Source organism: Otolemur garnettii, unplaced genomic scaffold (genome assembly GCF_000181295.1).
Source record: "Otolemur garnettii isolate 467f Iridium unplaced genomic scaffold, OtoGar3 scaffold00272, whole genome shotgun sequence".
NCBI lineage: Eukaryota > Metazoa > Chordata > Mammalia > Primates > Galagidae > Otolemur > Otolemur garnettii.
Genome location: NW_003852667.1, coordinates 204,215 through 220,467, shown reverse-complemented (window position 1 = coordinate 220,467; position 16,253 = coordinate 204,215). Strand labels below are relative to the sequence as shown.

At 40.3% G+C, this 16,253-nt stretch overlaps 1 protein-coding gene across 7 annotated transcripts in view; it reads right to left on the bottom strand.

The window, feature by feature from the left end:
• The window catches only part of ARHGEF9 (Cdc42 guanine nucleotide exchange factor 9), a 290,995-nt gene that overhangs the window by 211,655 nt on the left and 63,087 nt on the right, over window positions 1-16,253 (bottom strand). For 4 of the 7 annotated variants that reach the window (XM_003802991.3, XM_023508747.1, XM_023508748.1 and 1 more), the window contains exon 2: window positions 4,024-4,203. The exons of 1 other annotated variant lie outside the window; for it this stretch is intronic. In XM_003802991.3, the coding sequence (XP_003803039.1) occupies window positions 4,024-4,203 (180 nt within the window). Of the gene's footprint in view, window positions 1-4,023; window positions 4,204-14,762; window positions 14,874-16,253 lie in introns of all 7 variants that reach the window. 2 more of the 7 variants (XM_023508746.1, XM_023508745.1) reach the window with 1 other exon arrangement.

The following is a 16,253-nucleotide window of genomic DNA, read 5'->3' as shown; positions in this document are numbered from 1 at the left end:
GACAGGCCAGAAACCAGAGAAACATAGAATTTGAAGAAAATGCAGAAATATATATGTAAATCCTGAGCAGGTTCTTCACTTTCTGACGGAATCCATGCCTTGTCTCACAGGCCTTACCTCTCATCATTAATAGGCTGTTGTGTGTCCTATATACAACCTTCCCTCAGGTAGGTGGAAAGCTCTTCCCAGGCCAAAGCCCAAAGTCAGAACAAAGTCTCCTTTTATGCATAATGATAAACAAAAAGAGCCTGAATGACTTGGAGTTAGGGCCCATCAGGCAAAATGAGGCTAATCACAGGGGTAAGACTTGAAATGTGAAGATACAATCATATCCTGGTAGTCTTCTTTCAACACCTAGAGGGGTAAACCAGCCCAGGAAAGCAGCTGAAGATGTCAACAGCTAGATATGAGGACTGATGTCCAGCAATCTCTAATTCCAATGTATATTAACTCTTGCATTGTTCTTGTGAATCTTTGTCCTCAGTACAGAAAAGAAAGGACCTAGGAAAACACATATACACACATATGTATATACGTATACAAGAATGAAATTCTAAACAGCAGGGGAGGTGGATTTGACTGGGTAGAAGGCACATATACCTGACAACTTCCCATGCAGCAGCCAAAATAAAATAACAATTCCTGTTGTCAGGTATCCAGCATATCACAGGTTACAAAGCATTTTCACAAAACCCAACTATCCCAATTTTATAAGGAAGAAAACTGAGCTTTGAAGATACACAAGAAGCTGCTCAGCTAAATATCTAATAACAGAACTGAGGCAATCTAGGTTTCTCAGACTCCAGATTGGGTTTTAATATGATCAACAACAGGTAGGGCAAGCTTGGACAGAACCACATAAGCATCCTTGATTATTCATCCTAGGCCTCAAATGTTCTCACAGCAATGAGATTTCCACACAGGAAATGGGTCTCTAATAACTGTATCAGTCATCAATTTGGTCCAATGATCTACAAATCTCTCCAGCTAGTATGGGGCTAAAAGGGAAGTCTTTTCTTTGTTAATATACTTTCCTGTTATATGCCAGATAACCTATGGATGATGTTGTAAAGGAGCTATTGAATCTCAGCTCAGCTATTATAAATTGAGATATGCTGTGAGTATAAAATATGTATCAAATTTCAAACATTTAGTAATATATAGGATTAATAATCTTACAGTAATAATGCATATTACAGAATATCTTAGATATAGTGTGTTAAATAAATGAAATTAATTCCACCTGTATCTTTTTTTTTTTTTACTTTTTTAGTGTGGCTACTAAAAACATTTAAATTACATTTGTGACCTTAATTATATATTTTATTGTGCAGTATAAATATAATGACCAATGGTTCTTAAGCCAGGCTACCCAGTAAAAGCTAGAGGTTTTCTAAAAATCCAATTCTTGGGCCTCATCTTCAAAGATTATTATTAAACTAGTTGGAAGCCTGGGTTTTATTTGTTTTCTGAATACTTCTTTTTTTTTTTTGCCACTTAAGCAATTCTCTTGTACAGCTAGTGTTGAGAACCACTGGGATAGACTCTGTACCAAATGGCTTTTAGGGCTATGCACCTAGAGGAACACTGGGCTCCAATTAGGAGTAACAATGTCTCCTCATCAATATTCTGAAATCTGGCTCTACCATTCACCTCTCTGAGCCATCCTGACTTGCTCAATCGTTTCCCCCATCCCTTGATTTACTGTTTATTATAAAAGGGGCATTTCTCCTGGAAATGAAATGCATTTGAATCTGGGTGATGTTACCACTGGGTGCAGTTTAATCTTTCTTTTAAAGAGAGTAGTCTGTCAACACAAGAGACAAAAGCTGTACATGTACAAGGCCTCATGTTGGTCCTGAAGGCCTGAGGTTACTGATGTGCTCTTTCTGACTACTCCTGGAACTGATTCATCAACCAGTAAACCTGAACTGGGACACAGAGAGTTTTAAGACTCTGATGAAAGATTCCACATAAGCAGTGAAGAAAGCATTATATATTTCATTAGAAGATTCTCCATATAGACAGAAGTGAGAGGTCATTTTGTCCATTCCCATAGATCTGGCCAGTGCCCTCACTTAAACTGTCCCAACTAGATAGTAATATTTTCCAGGTTTGTAGCCCTCTGAGGAAGGAAACTTCTTTCAACCTCTAGGGCCAGCCTTGACACAGGGACCTTCTTGTAACTAATAAGGTGGTGGTGGTAATAATAATGATGATGATAATGATAAAACAAGTTACCATGTGCCAAGTACCTAATATCTTGGATATATATCTATATATTATAACTGTTAAACACTGTGCTAGATATTTTACCTTATATGAGTTCATCGAATCCTTGGGAAAAGTCTGTTAACCATACTTTTCATATGAGGAAATCAAAACTTAGAAAAGTTAAATCTTCCCCAAAGTTACAAAGCTAGGAGGTAGTAAACCCATATCTCAAGTTATCTGACTCCAAATGCCTTGTTTCTTCCTTCATATCACACTGCCATCATTCCAATCTTGAAGCTCTTCAATCTTCAAGATCTCAAGTCTCTTTGCCTTTTTTTTAGAGGTCCAGAAGATTTCAGCCTCGCCTCATGGGAGAAACTAACAAAAGACTGTGATAAGGATAGTTATAACACACTTTCATATGGCCTTGGTGCTTCTCTTACCACAAAACAGTTTTCACATTTTATTTCATTTCCTATGACATCCCCTGGGATTAAAGAACTGCTAAGACTACTTAGCAGATGGATATAGTCAAAGAATTGATTCTAGTTCACAATCCTAAGGAAGGACAAGAACTGGAATACCTAGTCAATACTCTTTCTCCATTGCAACTTGAGGTAATTAAGCATCCTGGAGTCACTTCCACCACAGTGACTGTGAAGAAGCACAAACCTACTGTGAGCTCCCGCCCAAGCTCAAGTGGGAGGGAGCCAAGCTAAGTGCCAAGTTATTCATGGTACAATGTCAATGAGGCAGAAGCCTTGCAAGATCTTGCAGGCTGCCTACTTGACTCTTGAAAAAAGTAAGATCAGCTACAGTGATAGTGACGTGATCCCATACTGCCTCAGCACTAACGAAGGAATCTCCAGTGATCAGCTTAGGAGACAAAATAAGAATGTGTTCAGTCCACACAGCTCTCTCTCCTAGGGGTAACAGACCATACTCTTACATTAACATCTAAAGATAGTCCTGTGGGGTGGTGCCTGTGGCTCAGTGGGTAGGGTGCTGGCCCCATGTACCAAGTGTGGCGGGTTCAAACCCGGCCTTGGCCAAACTGCAACGAAAAAATAGCCAGGCATTGTGGTGGGTGCCTGCAGTCTCAAATACTCGAGAGGCTGAGGCAAGAGAATAGCCTAAGCCCAGGATTTGGAGGTTGCTGTGAGCTGTGTGACACCATGGCACTCTACCTAGGGCGACAGAGTGAGACTCTGTGTTTACAAAAAAAAAAAAAAAAAAAAAAAAAGACAGTTCCGTGACAATACTTTACTTTCCTAAATGAGAGAAAGGAGATAAAGAAGCAGAGAGAAAGGAGAAAGAGAGAGTAAAGGAGGACGGAGCAGAGGAGAGATGACAGTAAGAAAAAGAGGAGAAGAGAGGCGCTGGCAAGGATCTTTAAGAAGAAAGGATAAACAAGAAGGTATAAAGGAAAGAAAGAAAGCAGAAAAGAAGATATAAGAAAAGCAGAAGTTCACAGCAATATAGAGTTAAGTCTTCAAAAACCACCAAAGGCCCAAACCCCAAAGAGGAAACTAAGGCCAGACAAAGGAATTGATATACACAAAGATAGAAGGATGGGGAGGGGTTAAAATAAATAAGAGGCAAAGAAAAACTTTAAAATTTTAAAGGGCAAAGCATAAAGGAAGCCCAGGTCCTTGATAGGAGACAATTAAAAAAAAAAAAAAAAAAGAAAAAACTTGAGAAAAGATACCAGGAGAAGAATAAACAGAAGAACAGAGGATGACAAAGGGGAAGCCAGGGTCAGGCAGGTAGCTAAGGAAAGAGGAGTAGAGAGTGAAGGCTGACACTCACCCTCACAAAGCTGGCAGGAAACCATCCCTCCTCATCGTCGATCTGGCCCCACCACCAATCCTTGTTTGAAGCATCCAAGACTTTGATGACGTCGCCAGCCTTAAATGCCAACTCCCGGTTGGCCATGGTGACGTGATCCCATACTGCCTCAGCACTAACGATGGAATCTCCAGGGATCAGCTTAGGAGACAAAATGAGAATGTGTTCAGTCCACATAGCTAGCTACTTTGTTTGCCCTTTCCCCACCCACAGAGCCCTACCACTTATACTAAAACTCACAGACTCTAATGGTTAGGGGTCAGGGGGATGACACTGGAGCACAAGCTAAACTAGACCACAAGACAAACAATAGTATCAACTATTATTAGCCAGTGTATGGAATGACCCAGGGTATCAATACAGACTACATAAGCTTCATGCTTTTATCCCTACTCATGAACTTCCCTGAGAACAAAGAAAGCACCAGTCCATCTCTCCTTGGTGCTTCAAGGCAGCCCTGGGTCTGGAATTGGTAGAGAGACTGTACTCAGTGACTAAAATGAGATTCACATTTGTTGGCTTTCAATTCTCTGTGCTCCTCCCTCTTGGAGATGACCAACTGAGAATTAGTGGTACATTATTTAACTATTATGCCCCTCCCTCTAGGGTAATAGACCATGACATTCCTCACACACAATGAACTCTAGTCCTGTAGCCCCCTGTTCTCACCCACACATGATACCATCCAGAGAGGTCATGGGTATGAAAGAACATGAATTTCTTCAACTTTGGCACAGATTTGCTTAGTGATATTTGTATGATCACCCTTTGAGATACAGGGGGTCTGGACTAAGTTCTGAATTTTATAGCATGGCAAAACTAAGCAACAAGGAAGTTAAGGGATGAGTTTGAAACCCAGCAAGTCAGGGGCTATTTATGGACCCTAAACCTGTTCATTAAACTTCATGGGCAGGAGTACTGGGCTCCACACAACAGTGTTCTATACCATTGTCACATGAACAAACACATTCATGACACTCATCTAAACGCAGTGATAAAGATGGAGGAGAGGGGTAGTCTTCCTCTCTCTAGCTACCATCCTGATTACCGTGTTATTTGGTCTCTCTTTCCCCCTAGTTGTTCTGGCTTATATGGACCTTTCAGTCTTCCTGGAATCTGGGAAAACAGATTACATAATAGAGAACATATGGCCTATCAGGCAAAGAGATTCAAGAACTCTCTTCCAAGCACTGAATTGCTGATTATGTCCTCTATAGAAGTCAGCTTTTTCATCAACCTGCTTTGAGGAAGAACTGACTCAGGAAAGTAGTAATAGCTCCATAAAGCCAAAGAAAAAATAGTTCAAAGACAATAAAGGCAGTCTATTGCCCTCTCCCGCAAGTCTGCTCTCCAACATACTAGCCATAAATAACCTTATGGTCACAAAAATAATGCATATTCCTTGCACAGATATAAACACAGTCATAGACACGCTCCCTGATTATTGACTTAATTGAGGGGTTCTGTTCCTCAGGCTCTGCCTGATTGATCTGTCATTGTTCAGGATTCTAGTCTTTGTGCATTCCACAAAAGGTAAGGCCTAGAGGCAGTTTTTCAGCATGGACACAAACAGATTTCCACCAGGACCTTTTACAATACCACTTTTTCAAATAGCTCATGCCTTACTGTTTGCAAAGTATTTTCACATCTACTGTATCACTTGATCCTTACTGAATGAGGTGGGCTTCACTATTGCCTATATTATAAAGATGAGGAAACTGGGGCTCAGAAAAGCAACATGGTCCTTCAACCAATAACACAAGTAATAAATTATGGAGATAGGTCTCTTCACCTCATGTTCTCTTATATACATCAATCCGTACTAGCAAGGTCTACTCATTAGGTTTACTGAACTTACAGAACTCCATCCATGATATTATAAACCTGATGGTTCCTATTCTTAAAGAATCCTAAAGAAGGAGATTTAGATAACCACCTGAAGTTCCTAGTTTCTCTGCTTATGCGGAGGTTCGTTTTTATGTTGAACTTTCTTTTTTCCAATCATGCCCAAAGTCAATTTCTCCTTGTTCTGGCCTCAGTGAAGAAGGATAATTTCTGGTCACTGGCCTAAATAAAATAAATCTTTATAGATAAGTCTCCTCTTTCCTAGCAAAGATGATTCCCAACTGGTGTTGTCAGATCTCTATTATCACATAGAGTTCTAACCCAGAGCATCATAAAGGTCTTATAGTTTAAAGCTATATCCATGGCTTTTTATCAAGGGTCAAAAGAATATCTAAGCATCAATTACCAACCCTCTGCTCAGGACACTATCTATGATACTGTTTTCACTCCCTAGGCCCAGGTCTAGCTGATTCCACTACCTGAATTCTTTTTATTTCATAGTCTTCCTTTTAAGAACTTCATGCTTAGCTTCTCCCAGCAGCAGATAGCTCACTCTTAATCCCTATTTAGTCCAGCTGATCAGGTCATAGGCCCTGGACAAGGCCAATCCAGAACCTAGTGGTCACAAGCAACTAACCAACTGGAAAGCTGTTGTCAGGGCCTACTTAGAACCACTGACTATCAGAATTGCAGAGCACTATAAATATTATCACACTTAAACCCTCATTTGATAGATCAGATATAACAAAAGTAATTTGCCTACAGTCACCAGATGACCAGTCTCCTGGACCAATGTTGTTTTTTTTTTTCCCCCAACCATACGGAGGGAAGATAAAGAAAGTGTGGATTTAAAGTTACAATGATAATTCCATGTACCTTATAATAGCTTATAAGAGAACTTACTATGTGTCAGGTACTATTTTAAACATTTTCTACATATTAATTCTTTAAGCTTCACAATAGCCCTTTAAGAATATACTATTATTATCCCCATCTCACAAATGAGCAAACAGAAACACATAGAAGTTAAATACTTTGTCCAAGTTCACACTTCCAGTAACTACCGAAGTTCAAATACAGGCACAGTCTGGTTCTAGAAACTCTTCTCTTAACTTAAAATCTATGCTCCCTGGGTCTGTTTCTTTACCTGTAAAATGGAGATTACTCTCTCACCTGCATCATGAACTATAAGATACTAAATCAAGAGCTGACAGGTATGTGCACAGAGGAGACAGGAAGGCTAATCTAGAAGGGGCTGGCAGCTGTATGGGGCTCCTGTGTGTTTCCATCACAAACACAAGCAGGAGCAAAGGAACCCCTATCCTCTGAGTTTTTTTTAAAAAGTGAACTAAGTATGTGGTAGAAATTGGTTCCAAATATTCCCCTTGTGTACAGAATTTATTTTTAACTAATTATAATTTTTTCATATGTCACCACTTTTTTTCTGCTCATCCATTTTTCTTCCAACATTCATTCAATGAGCTCCTACTATGTTCAGGGATCTGTTCAGTGTGATTCAGCTGCAGTCCTTGTCTGAAGAACAAAGGGTCTCCGGGCACCAGCAATGCATAGCTTTCAAACAGTATGAAAGGTGGCTAAGGGCAGGCAAACCAACCTTACTGGCTCAGCACCCATTGCTCAGTGGTAGGGTGCCAGCCACATACATTGGGGCTGGTGGGTTCAAACCCAGCCTACAACAAAAAAATAGCTGGGCATTTTGGCAGGCACCTGTAGTCCCAGCTACTTGGGAGGCTGAGGCAAGAGAATCGCTTAAGTTCAGGAATCTTCTATATGTGCATAACTAGTTCTATTAGCATTATTTGTTAAATAAGGATTTTTTTTTTTTTTTAGAATGTCTCACTATTTGCCCTAGGTAGAGTGCCATGGCATCACAGCTCAAAGCAATCTCAAACTCTTAATTAATGATCCTTAAAATTTTTTCAAGGGCCACTTAAGATCCTTTCATTGCACACTAGTAGAAAATCACTGAGCTAGAGAAACAAACCTCAAAGGATCTGTCAGCACACCATTAGGATACCAAGGAGTGCAATATCACAAAAGCTAAGGATAAGAGTTTCAAGCAACAGGGACTAATCAACATTATCAAGTGGTACAGAGTTATTAATAGAAAGCCAAGACAAGGCTATTTAAGAGTGACTATAGTGAGGGTTAAATTCTCTATTACCAAACTGCTTTATACCCCTCTTCCCACCAAAAGCTCTAATTCCCAACTGTCCCTACCCTTCATCCTGCAAGCCTAACATAAAGCCAGGAGATGGTGCTGTATTATTCTAACAAGGTACTCAAATAGTTCTAGGCCATGGGACAACACTACTGTGAGTTCTAACGAAATAATTCCCAATCCCCTAGGGCATTCCAGAAGTAGCACCAAATATAGGCTGGCTCTTGCTCAGACTTACCAGTAAGTGGGGCACATAATGTTTCCCACTTCCACTCCAAAGACACTTTTGGACATAAATAAGAGGATGCTGAGGGTTAAAGAGTCATAAGATGGAATGAGATCCTATTCTTTTTCATCCAGATTTCCCAAGACAATCTTAATTTCAAATATTCTATCCCTTACATCCCCAAAATAGGTACATATGTTATAAGACCCATGTGCCCTGATTTTTAACCTGGAAATATGATCACTATCCTCTGGAGACATTATGAGTTTGAAATTAAAGGCTAGTCTCTGATCAACAAGACCTGTGGCTAATTTGGAGTAACCAGTGAGCCCTTTGAGGGAGAACAAAAGAAGGAAGGGAAGAAGAAAGCACTAACAAAAGAAGAAAAAAGACAAGGAAGATCAAGAGTAATTTATATTTGTCAAAAATACATGCCAGGCATTGAGTAATAGGCTTTCTTTTGTGATCTCAGTCTCTACAGTTCTTCAAGGTAAACATTAACATATCCATTTTTACTAAACGTAATCTGTGAGGTTAAACAAGTAGCCCATGATCACCCAGTTCATATATGGCAGAATGAATTTCAGTCTCCACTTGACCTTACTCTACAGATTTGCTTTTGCCAAGCCCCTCCAACCCCAGTGCCTATCAAAAAAGCAGAGAAAGTCTAGTCTACCCTGTGAATGATACAGAGCAGTAGTTCTCAATCTCCAGGCTGCTGAAGTGGGGCTGGAGAACTTGCAGCTCAAACAGGACCCAGGTGATGCCAATACTTCTGGTGGGGAACAGGAGACCTTCTTAGTTCTACTCTTGCCTCTCCTGAGGCCACATTTTCTCCCAATTTTCCCATTTTAGGGGCAGGGAACTATCCTAAGTGTGGTTATTAAAGCATAAGAGTAGTAGCTCAAGCCTGGGTGTTGGGTCCTTGCCTCTAGCACTCTGCTTATCTATAAGTCTTCCTCAGTGGTTGGTATGTCTAAAAAAAGAGTATTTGGCATCATGTAAGGAGAAAGCCCAATGTCAGGCAGTGTCAACACAGGAAAAATCTCTGTGTTCACAGGGAATATGATCACAGCCCTCATCTAGTTATCAAGAGCCATACCACTTGTCTTCAAGTTCTTGTTCTTGCCTTCTAGCTCAAAAGTACCACTCCCAAATAGACATTTAATTAGCCCAGGTGGCTGCCAAAAATATTAGTGTTTTAATGACAAGAAGCAAAAAGGGGGATGCTCTTAAAAATATGAACTACCAAGTGTTGTTGGAACACCAAATGTGCTAATCACCATGAATTTAGTTAAACTGGGTCTGCCTTCTGAGAAACTTTGAAGGAGGAAAAGAGGACACATAAGGGAATTTTGCCTTTCTGTGAGGCTTTCTTAGTTTTGTGCCTCCCCCTATCCTCTAAGAAGGCTTCCTTCCTGAACAGCTAAGCATCTACAAGAGCAAAATTCTTTTCCTTGGTCCCTTTAAGAATATTTAAAATACGCTGGGATTGTATGATCTCTCCTGAATATGCCAAGATATTTTTTCAATATAGCCTTAAAAATAGACATTGGCTACGTTTCCCAGACTGCTGAAGGCTAACTATCCTCCCCATTTTTGGAAAGGTATATTGCTCCAACAGCAGTTAAGAGGCACCATAATGTACAGCAAAGACTCATGTTGACCACTGAAAGCAGCTCTGCCAGTAACTCACTGAATGATCTTGGACAGGTCCTTTTCCCTGTTTCAGATTGAATCAGTCAAGTCACAGACTAGAACAAGACAGATGACTTCTCAAGTTCCTTCCAGTTATCATATTTTACTGAGACTAATACTTCAGCTCTGCCAAGGATAGGGATTTCATTATTATAGTTTATTTCTCCTCACTGTCCTTTCTGCTGAATAGGATGCTTTTATTGCCCTCTGCTCAGAAAAATGAGAATTTGCAGCTGACTAGTCTCTTCCTGAAAATAACTGACTCAGGCATTGCTGGCAGCACATTAAAGTGCAGGCCAGTCAGAATGGCTGAAAATACTGAGGAATGGGATTTCTGCTTAAGCTCTTGACTGCCCCATTCAAAATTCACTAGGGACCTCTGCTTTTTGTTCTCTTCATTAGTTCTTCAAAGAAAACATTTTTCTCATGACATCACCTCTAGTCTCATATTTCTAACTGCTTGCTCCACATTTCACTGAATGGCCTGCTACTGTCAATAACACATATGTCAAATTCATCATATACCTCTATTCCCCCTCCTTATTAATTTTTCCCATTTCAGGAAAACCTTCTTGCCCTTCCTCATGTCTGTCTCTCAATATGACTCTTTCCTTCAATCCCACTTTCCCATCCTAGGCCTGGTCCTCATCACCTCAAACTGTCTCCCAACAGGCCTACCAGTTCCCCACAGGTCTCTCTCTTACTCACGCTATTCCTTAATGATGTATTTATCGAACCTTCTTTGCTGGTGCCACGCTCTATGTCTAAGAAGCTTTAGTAACTCCTATGGGTGAAAGCTAGAATAGGCTGACATCCCCAGAACTACCCCAAGTCTCAGCTGCTCCACTGCGAGGCACACCTAAGGTGCTGGAATGTCCAGCAAAGTAGACGAAACAATAGTCTGGGAAATGTCTAGATACAGATCAACAGCTTAGACAGGACCTAAATAAAACTTGAAAACTACCCTCCAGCTGCAGCTATCTTACCCATAGGCTATAAATTTCCCTCATTAAATCCTACCCAAAGTATTCTTTGATCTGTAGTTTAGCATTCCACTTTCCTTCAGTCAGATAGCTTTCTTCCTTGAACAAAAAACTGCCTATTTAATTGTAACATGAAACTATTATCTTCAGAATTTTATGCCTTGAGTATGCATGCCCACAATACCCCTAATAAAAAAGCCTTGAATAATCAGGTCTGGGTGGTGCCTGTTAGCCTCCAGGGGCTAATACAGCTGTCATCTCTCAAGGGTCAAAACACTTTGTGTGTATAAATTTCACAGTGCCTTCTCTCCGTTTGTCTGCCAGACCCTAGGCTGTCGGGCAAAGTCCCTGCATGGAGGGACAGTCTGCTATGCTGCAACTGGACACGATTCTCCTTTTGTAACAAACTCCCCTCAGTTAATCTATCAAAGATCTCCTTAATCTAGTCCCATCTCTAGATACAACCCTTGCCTCTTTCCACCACACTTGCCAAACTGAATCTTCTGCAGGCAAATGAAATCCTACCTCTGTACCTCTGATTCAGCCATACCCTTAATCATTGGTTAGGTATATGGATACTTGAAACAGACTGCCTCTTCCCAGTTGTGGTATGTTGTCCCACCTTCTCCTTAATCTATCTCTTCCCTAAGGGCTCCAGGCTGCATCCTCTCTACCTTTGTCGCTTTCTACCTACCTAAGAAGAAAATGACAATTTGGAATTGTTACTCAAGTTGTCAACCTGAATACTATTCTCCAGAAACCAGGATAATACACTTGTGAATGATAGCTTAGCCCAAATGAACACCACTGTTTTTAGCTTCCATCTAAACTTCTATTACCAGTCCTAAATCCAGGCAACCACTGAAGCAAATCACAGCAACAGAGTTAGCATCTCTTTCAGGTTACAGGACATTCCACTGGCCCAAGGAAGCTGTTTACATAATATAAAACCAGAGGGCCTACTTATCAATCCATTGTTGGCCAGGTGGCTATTGGTGCAAGCTGCTTTTTACTAAAAAGTTCTGCACAGGTGCCTGATCATCATGGAAAGGAACACAGATCACTGCCAGGTAAGAAAAACTCCATCATGAATATAAAAGTAATCACAAGAATTGCTTTTCCTTTTCCCCAGGACTTAAAACTTCACACCTGTTTGGTTCCAGTTTTGATTTGGGTATTACTATTGCTCATAACTAATTTTATTTATGAGCAGAATAATCAATACATTCATGTGATGATGCCTCTAAATGTACTGAAAAGAAATATGTAAATATCATCTCTTTTCATGACACAATCATCTTTTTCCTAATTTGGGCATATGATTTGTGAATCATTAGGCATCGGCTTCATTCTATGTCCCATTATACCATCCATTCTTCACTTTAATATAATGAAAGATTTACTGTTGGCTTCAATCACACCTGACAGACATGAAACCATGCTGGGCTGGCTTGATATGAAAAGATAAGCACAGGTGGGGATCAGGGTCAACAACAACAACAACAATAAAAAAAAAAAAAACAGGCCACCTGATCTAGAGGCCAATATAGACACTGATCATATGCCAACTGGCACCTGCCAGTACCTAAAAGGTTGGGGAATCCAGACAATCTCCTGAGTGTATAAGCCATCCAGGATATTTATTTTCTCATTCATTCCAGGTTAATAACAAAGGAAAGCTTCTTCCCACACTTCATCCAAGGGAAGTTACAAGATGATCTCAGCTATAATGGTGACCAAACAGATGAACAAAGGTAAGTAGCTTGCTTAGTCTTGAATTTAACAATAGATACTTCTGATATGAAACCTCCTAGCCACTAACTCAACCAAATGAGCTCAGGAGTTTCTGAAGTGACGCTCAACTGTTTCCCCAAATTTCACAATGGTAAGAGTTTGGCATGAGGCAGTGATTTTCAAGTGGTATGCAGTGAGAGGATCTTAGGTATGCTGTAAAATTTTTTAAAGAACATTAACTAAATTATTTTCAAAGAAGTTCGAAGCATAATAAGCATATTCTTTTTTTACCTTTTTTTAATCAACAAAATTTAAATGTGCCATGTAAGTTTAACTATAGGTTCAAGTGTGCAGTGACATAAAAGAGGAAATGCATCCTTTAAAAATGTAGACAAATGGGCCAAGGATTGCACAAATCAGAGAGAATACATGTTCTTGGACTACCAACCTTGATGCTATTGGCTGAATAAGTCTCCTACACTAGAGCAACTCCAAATCTGATAAACACTTTAGCTTGCATCCCCAGAACATCTTGGAAGGAAAAGTTATTATCACATTCTAGATGTTTTTCTGTGATTCAGGCACCTCTGACTCGTGACACCAGTTTCTAAAGTCTACAGACTCTTACTCAGAATCACACCAGCATTTTCAACAAGCAGTATAAATGATTTTGAAGCACATGTCATATTGAGACCAATTGTCTTAAACTTTTTGGGACCAGAGAGTTTGAAGTACAAGAATTACACCCTTACTGCACTGGGCCATTCAGTAAAAAATAGACTCTCTGAATCTCTGTCTCTAGGCTTCCCCTTTCGATGTCAGCTTCAGACAGGCTGAGGAGTAACAGTAGCTTGCCTAGTAATATTTTCCCAGTCCGCCATGTGGAGGCTACCTGTACCAGCTCTGTTTCATTATCACCCCTGCCCCAACCTTCAGGCACTGAGGCCAGTACTAGTCCTAATGGAAACTCCTAGCAGCATCTCTCTATCCTACAATCTAGAAGCAATTTCCTAGAGTTGTATTCAGTCTACCCAAAGCAGCCTCTAAGAGTTGAAAACTTAGTAAAATGATGATAATAATAATAACAGACTCAGTAATGTCCATGAGTTACTGATTCAGACACATGCCATCTCTAATTGTGGGTTACTTTGCCCCTCATCCATACATTGAGGCTACTGGGTGCCCTTCTTCCTGCCCCAGGCCATCATGGCCTTCTTCTTGGACTTGGTGTGGAAACTGAACTCCAGCAACCAACCAGATGTCTCTTATTGACTTTACACCCTGAGAGATGAGAGCTGACCAAAGCAAGCCTAGGATAGAGGTAGGGAGACTCTAAGAGCCCCAAGTCTCTGAAGTGACCTAGAGCCATCTTAAGGCCTAAATCTGGACTCTTAAATTTCTTTTTCTTTCTTTCTTTCTTTTTTTTTTTTTTGCAGTTTTTAGATGGGGCTGGGTATGAACCTACCACCTCTGGCATATGGGGCTAGTGCCCTACTCCTTTCAGCCACAGGTGCCATCCTGGACACTTGAATTTCTTCATTTAGTTTCCCAAGGACTAGTCCTAGAAGCCTTAACTATTTCTGAGAGTTAAGCCTGGAAGCCCAGCCTGGAAGTTTTCTGGACAAGGTTTGAGGTAGGGCTCCTCTAGTTTTCCAGAAGGGTAGGAGGGGAATAGAACTACATGAAGAATCTGTCCTCCGTTCCTCCCACATTCATAGTTCTATACTCATCAACACCACAGCCAAAGGGTGGGTGAGCAAGGCAAAGAGGAGAAGGGAAAATAATTTTTTTATCCATTTGACATATGTCATGTTAAGATCTTGTAGGGAAGAAGAGCTGTAGGTAGGGGTAGGAGCCGGGGAGAAGCCAGGGAGAAGATGGTTAGAACCAATGTTTCTAGTCTCTTTAAATGTGGCCATCTGGTGTAAGATGGTGAAAACAAGAACACCATTTAGTCAGGAGCACTGTGACCTGCTCCTGTATCTGGTGAAGAGGTGGAAAAAATAAAAGTTGTTCAATCAATTTAAACCACCTTTAAGTCTTCCTCCACAGTCTCGGCAGAAGCTCTCTGGGCCTTGGCCTGCATTTCCAAAGAGAACGTAGGTGTCTCCTCAGAGAATCTTTGCATCCCCAAAAACGAAATCTACAACAGAAAGTGAAGATAGTTTCCAGTGGTTCATTGATTTCCCTCTCCGCATTGGCTCACTGCAAAAGAAAAAAAATCTATCCTAGGCCAAGACACCTAGCAATACTTATAGTCCCTGTCAGCAGCCTTTTATCCCTGGGTGGACCATGTTTCTCCCAACAAACTGTAGCATAATCCTGTGTTCCCAGCAGATATTCAATAAATGGTGGACAAGCAGGCAGCAGGGGCATTCAGTGAGCAGTTGCTAGGTTAGGCCCCAGGGGACTCAAACAAGATGAGCTGGCTTCCCTTTAGGCCCTGTTGTTAAAGACTTAAACAGAAGACTAAAACATCTAAACCTAGGCTGCCAGAAAAGACACAAGAGAAACAAAATCACACCCACCCTCAGGGGCTAGGAGGGATAGCACAAGGTTTGAGTCTACAAGAAAAGTGGTTGTATTTATAACAAATGAATTTCAAGTAGGTCAGCCTAGCTTATGTAAAAGAAGCATGTGTCAGTCCAGGCTAGGTGGAAGAGGTAAGGATGGAGAAGAAAACAGCAAGGCAGCTGACTGAGGAACAAAGCATCCAATAAGATGCCAGGGCTTGAACCTACTCTTCTTAACTCTGTCTTGGTTTCAATAGCCTGAAAGGCTGTGAATTCTTATACTCAGAGATGGTGAGGACTAAAGAACTAAGAGCTAACATATCTAGTTCAGTGTTCCATTTTAGAGGTAAGTAAACTGAGGAACCAGTGAGAAAACTTTGCCTAAGGTATTGCACTAGTCAGTGGCAGAGCCAAGATTAGAAACCAAGCCTACAGTCTTAGAAGGATGGTTTTCAATTCTTTTTAGATGGTACACCCCTATTATTAAAAATAAAACAAATATCATTTATCTGTTCTTGTCACTGAAAAGTAACTATGAGACAACAGATATGCTTCGCTACAGTAACCATTTTACTATCTATATGTATCCCATAACATCATGTTGTAAACATCAAATATACATATTAAATTATTTTTTTAAAAAACTAAACAAGAAACACCTCAATATCTAAATACTACTAATGTATGATATGTATCATGAAAACCTTCCCCAAAATAGAAATTAAATAACAATGACATTGTTGGAACTGATCAACCAACACTTAAGTGCACATACAAAAGTAAATCTCAAAGACAATCAAGCTGGAATGGGGGGTGAAGGGTATGAATAAATCCACACCTATTGGGTACAAAGCATAGTGTCTGCATTGAGGCATGCTTATAACCTTGACTCAATTTGTGCAAAAAACAAATCATGTAAACAAAACACGTGTACCTCCTAATATTCTGAAATTTCTTTCTTTCTTTCTTTCTTTCTTTCTTTCTTTCTTTCTTTCTTTCTTTCTTTCTTT